General features: G+C 37.0%; 1 protein-coding gene across 1 annotated transcript in view; it reads right to left on the reverse strand.

The window, feature by feature from the left end:
- Nucleotides 1-1,366: 1,366 nt before the first annotated feature.
- Nucleotides 1,367-6,000, reverse strand: part of ndel1b (nudE neurodevelopment protein 1-like 1b) — an 18,287-nt gene continuing 13,653 nt past the window's right edge. The window contains exons 6-9 of the mRNA XM_073849353.1: nucleotides 5,236-5,409; nucleotides 4,774-4,865; nucleotides 4,489-4,634; nucleotides 1,367-2,691 (exon numbers count right to left, since the gene is read on the reverse strand). Coding sequence (XP_073705454.1) covers nucleotides 2,601-2,691; nucleotides 4,489-4,634; nucleotides 4,774-4,865; nucleotides 5,236-5,409 — 503 coding nt within the window. The 3' untranslated portion in view covers nucleotides 1,367-2,600. The remainder of the gene's footprint in view (nucleotides 2,692-4,488; nucleotides 4,635-4,773; nucleotides 4,866-5,235; nucleotides 5,410-6,000) is intronic.

The following is a 6,000-nucleotide window of genomic DNA, read 5'->3' on the forward strand; positions in this document are numbered from 1 at the left end:
ACATGAAAGACTTGCATTACTTGGCAAAAATTCATTGTTTTATACATATTTTGGACTATGGTGGCGCCATTATTTTAATGATGTTAAAATGGCTGCACTCAGTGAGCTACTGTGCTATCTGTTGCTATTTTTAACACAACACAACTCTGAAAATAAAATACTGATACAATTGCACAGTGTGCAGTGTTTGGTTGTAATTTTCAATAAAAGGGCAACAAGAGAAGAAAAGAATTAGAAGATGCCTGTGCACAAATAAAACTTCTTGAAGATCTGCGTCTTTGTTCTGTCCACTTCAGCCATGATGCCTGTGAGGCTTTTAGTAGATCACAGCTACTGAAAAGAGCTTACAAATGGCAGAGACAAGAAACGCTAGATGCCATCCTGGCAGGATGTAAACATGTCAACGCTTGTCATGACGCTGCAGCCATTGAAGGAGTTTATCAGGCGTGGATTTCACTTGATATTTGGGGCATTTAGACTCCTTGTGGGGGGAAAAATCAATGGTAGAGCATTTGGATTATGCCTATATACACCGCTACCTGTAAACTCTCTCATAATTTTGGCCCCCCATAGTCCAACAAGTGTACAGTACAAAAACAAATCTTTCATGGGTTTTCTTCTTCATATTTCAATTAGAGATATCATTTACGTTATATTAAGCCAGGGTCCCCCTAAACCAATGAGAAAGTTTTGAGTTCTGAAACTTGTTTTTAATAGTAAAACATTATACATAATGACCTTTTTTCAAGGGAAAATCAGGGGGAAATTTGAGTTCTCGGTTCATGACCCCTTTAACATCAATGATAATCATCTTATAGTTTCACCTTAGGCACATGTAGACGCTGTAAACAAGCCAAGTCACTTTTCTGAAAGCATAATTACACTACTTTAGCATTAGAAAATGTTTTGAATTCACCATAAGAAAATGTTCTCCCAACGTATGGTTCAGTTACTATTGAAAGTTTTAGAACTCATAAAAATCACATTTATCCAAAGTTCTGTCACAAAACTAACTCAATCTGACAAAATGTCATCATTCATATTGCGCAGCTGATTGGCTCTTTTCGTATCAACCAATGAGCTTGCTGCTCAACACTCAAATACTCAGCTAGTGCTTGCTGTAGCAGTTGCAACATGCTTCAGAAACCCTCCACTTCCCCAGCTCCACCTGTATACAGCAGCAGTAGTATTTCCTACATGCTCACAGCAGCATGTCTGTCTGTTTACGAGCAGTAACAAGACTGTTCCGCCAAGATCAAACACATTACCATGCTAAACTCCCCGAGAGTTGTCATTACAAAAGTCAAATTTCATTAACTTCACAGATTTTTTCATGACCAACATTCAAAGAAACCACAACTCCATGCTTGTTTTTCCCTTTATTTATTTGCACATATTAGACAACCAATTTTACATCTTGATATATGATTTTAAACCAATGCACAGTATGTAAAATTCACTCATCGTGTCAAAACATGCCGTAAAGATTCTGAAATAAATTAAACAGCACATCAGCCCAATTTTAATATCTACAGACTGGACATTGCTGCTATGTTTACAAATTTATATACATGAGATATAACAAAACAGCCAACAAAGTGCGTGATAACTGTGTTCTGAAATCAAAGACTCAAAAAAGGAAATTAACACTAACAAGTGCTCCTGTACTTGATGTTAAAGTTTGGCGTAAACGAACTGAACTTAAACACTGTGATAAACAAAAGTTGGCTTCCGTTTCACTTATTTCCGTGAAATAAATAAACAGTGAATATCAAACTCACCAGCAGATCCAGCAGAGGCACATGGGATAGAAATGAGGTTCATACAACCACTGACAAGCTCACACTGCATTTACACGAGTAAAACAGCATTTGTGGTTTGCGTCAATATAGGGCGATGCCATCATGACAACTGTGGCTTGTAACACTAGACACAGTAAATGTTACATAACTGTGGGATTTTGCAGTGCAGTTTCGGAAACACACACACAAACCTTCTGAAGCCCTAAAATAGTGGTTGCATCGTGCAAACTGGTGACCAGTCAGCTGACGTAACTGGGTTAATAATTCATTAGAGCGCTTTTAAAAGGTAGGCGATGTTTCCATGCTATTTAACATGTTTTGATGGCATTCGTTCTAGAAAAACATCTACTGACCTCCACCTTAAGACCCTTTACTGAACAGTGAACATGTAAATCAAGGCTGAGGGGACGTTCAGATCTTCCTTAGATCCCACACATGCCCCAAACACACATACAACCCACTTACACGCATACAGTGACGTTCACCTCAAAAGAAAATCCCTTTAACGTCCTTTAAACTGTGCGACACACTACTAAAACACTCACTCAGAAGCTGTGGTCTGACTCAGACCTTTGTCGTTTTGCTGGCTTTAGGTGAGACCTCGTGAGGTCAACTGAAGCACGCGGTCACAAGAACGGACCCTCACGCCTGACATGTATCTGTCAGACACGCTTGAGGCACGTCATCTCAGTTTCTTTCTCTCACACTCACTCACGCACACACTCACACAATCTTTCGAGTGTCCTCTCTGTTTCCACATTGTGTCCGAGCTTGTGTGGAGGTCGCTGGGAAAGTCTCTCACACGCTGAGAGGGAGCATGCCGGGAGGAGACACGGTCCGCGGGGAAGCCATGGCTGTCAGGGCACCGGGATCCAGGCCATTCATATTCCTTAGAGGGAAAAAGACAAGCAATACATTAATAAACTTAATTACATACCATAAACAATGTGCTACGCCTAAGTATTATAAATCTTTAGTTAAAGGAGTAGCTCACTTTCAGAACAAAAATTTACAGATACATTTACAGATAATTTTTTTCACAAATTCACCTGAATTAACACAAAACAGTAATACTTAACACTAATAAGTAATAAATAGGCATGTACCAGTATTATTAATATTGTATTATTGTGTAGGGCCATTATGCTTTGGCACAGTATCTGTCAAACAAACTAAAACAAAAAGCACAATATATCTTCGTCCCTTCAAGTCTGTTTTCGCTGCAAATTTAAAAGCGAAGCAATCGATATTGTTTGCGATAAGCTTGTGATCCGGTGTTTTCCGCACCTCAGAACGGCTCGGTTCACAGAACTCGTTTATTGCATGTGCTGTAGGTTTAGCGCACATCTGGGAACGCAACTGCCCCCAGTTATGCTTTTTTTTTTTTTCCACAGCATTTCATTAGCTTATAGTGAGACGCATTTTGGTAAATCTGTTTTCACTGAAGCTGTTGTTTCTGTCAAAATAAAAGCTTAAAAGTGCAGTATGAACTGGTGACAGCTAGTTTCAAATGGGTAACATTACTGCAGTCCAAATTCAAAATACCTTTTTAGGGGTAGAAATTAGGAAAGAAGTATTGTAATTTCCCGACTGCAAAGCAAAAATAATACACCTCTGAAATATTCATTTTCATTTATTTTATAGTGGATTTGTTTTACAATACATGGCAATTACTGTCATAGTTGTTGCTATTATTATTATATTCTAGGGCTGGGCGATTAATCGAAAAATAATCGAAATCGACATTCAGAACCTATAATCGTTAAAATTTTTCCAGGAAGATTATTTCAATTACTTTCCCTTTAAAAAACACAAGCACTCCTTTACGTTATTCCGCCGACATGTCGATGGAGAGCTTAAACAGTATTTATACAGTAAAAAGTATTTACAGGATATACAAGGGTAATTTTATTTAGAGGAGATACTGCTTATTTTCTACTTTTAATATGAAAAACATTGAAAATTATTTATTTTGTTTCCAATAGTGCAAGTTATTTATTTTCACTAATTTAAGAAAAATGTGACTTTTCGTTTTAAGCAATGCTTGCTTTAATTTCAGTTGTTCAACACTGATGTTCAATTAATAATCATAGATCGTAGATAGTGTGTTTCCTTCAATTATTTTAAAATCAAGTAATGCACCCTTCATCCAAAAATCTCTCGCTTGTAATATGTGAACATATTTACTGTACAAAACTTGTCAGTGAACTATGAGGGCAAAAAAATAATTATTATATAAATATAATTAAATATAATTTTATTAATAAATAAAATAATCGTTCATTAATCGTAATCGGGTTAAAATGTTCAATTAATCGAGATTTTGATTCTAAGCCAAATTGCCCAGCCCTATTATATTCTAATTTGTTTGGGCTCCTAAAACTCCAGTGTGAATGTAATTTAGACAGAGACAGTATACCGCAAATAAAACGAGGGTTGAGTCCCCTTTAAAGTTCTTAAGACTTTAGTTTTCTTAGTTAAGAACATGGGTTGGAGCTCTTTAAGTGCATTAGATAGAAGAAATTAACTTTAAAATATTCTAAATTTAGTCTTTATTGGTAATTTATTTATTTTAAAAATATCGCAATAGTGTATCATGGACTTAAATGTCTAACAAATCTCCACAGAAAGCTGTGCAGTTGTGAGGGCCTTGTGAGCAGACAGAAAAAGAAAGCTAAGCACTTACGTCTTGTCAAAATACGTAGTGTGGAGCGAATGAGAGAACTTGGTTGCATTGCTGTTGATGAGGTTTCCATTTCCTGTTGCGTAACTTTTTCTTGCCGCCTGGTCCTTGGCGAAGTTCCTACAGGCTGCTAGTTTAGACTCAAGAGCCTGCATAAAAAAAAGACATCCCATGTTTTTATATTAATAGGTGTATCTATTTTTAGTTTGAGTTCAAGTAGCTCTTTCCAAGTGTTAAAGTGACACGCATGTAGGGCTAGTTTCACAATGAAAGCATTTAGGAAATTACCCCAACTTTCCGTAGAAGATCACCAACAATGTTAAGGGCTGAGATCCGTGCAGATGGTGTGAGGGGGGAGTTTCCACAGCCATTGGTCAACGCTTTGGAGACAAAAATAAACAGAGGTAAAATAGGTGTAACTTCTGGCAGTCAGACTGTTAGAGGAGTGACTGAAAATATGTTTAAATGGTCACGATAAGTAGAGAACAACTTGACCAATTTAATGATATTATACGATATATGCACAAAATACTGATACATAACACAATACTCAATTTAATGAAATTCAACCAATATTTAATTCATACTATTTGAATAAAATGTAAATGTTTTTGTTTTACATAATCCATTTACAAGGCTGTTAGCAGATTTTAAACTGAAACAAGGGAAATTATCTCTACTGTAAACTGGCCTAGCAAACAGGGTTATTGATCAATACTAATAATCTCAATGACCAAATGCAGCACCAACCTTTAGAAGCAATGAAAGGATGCTCCATGTTCTTCCCTACAGGTGTAGCCGGAAGGGATAGGGATGCCTGCACTGCCGAGTCGGTTTTATCAATGTCTAGGGTGGGAGAGCTGGGGGCTGACATCCTGGCAACATCTGTAGTCCTCTCTCGTACTGCCAACTCTTGCCTCAGGTCTACAAGAACATGCATATTTAGCGTTGATAAACCTGTACAAACTGAATGTTTTGGGTTTAACTCTTAAACTTTATAGCATCTGCAGTATGCTTATTACCACACAAAACTGTTTTGTTTGACAATTTATTTTCAGTTTTTTTTTTTTTTACATTTCAGTTGCACTTTCCGTCCAGCATGATGCATGATTTTTTTAGGCCAAAATGCGGGGAATGACAGAATTTTGGCAATTCCAGGTCCATCCATTTTTTTTTTTTACCAGCATGGACAACAGCTGTCATGGATGTTTTGCAGCACAAAATCTGACTGAACAGATAAAGACCGGACAATAACAGTAATTTTCATTTGTTTCACCAAGTAGCCTACTTCATAAAGTAGCACCAACATGATATTCAAATGAATTAGCAAGAGACACCTTGCAAGCAAGTGTAAAGCTGGCAAACAAGTAAAAGTTAACCCCTCATTGCTGAGAAATATAATGTAGCTTTTAGTAGCGAAGCTGTTATATTCATAAAATTCACAGGGCAGGGGTTGAAAACCAGCTCCTGAATGTGCAATATTTTACCCATTTAAAGTTTCCATCTCAATAAAAT

The sequence above is a fragment of the Garra rufa genome, chromosome 1 (genome assembly GCF_049309525.1).
Source record: "Garra rufa chromosome 1, GarRuf1.0, whole genome shotgun sequence".
Classification (NCBI taxonomy): Eukaryota; Metazoa; Chordata; class Actinopteri; order Cypriniformes; family Cyprinidae; genus Garra; species Garra rufa.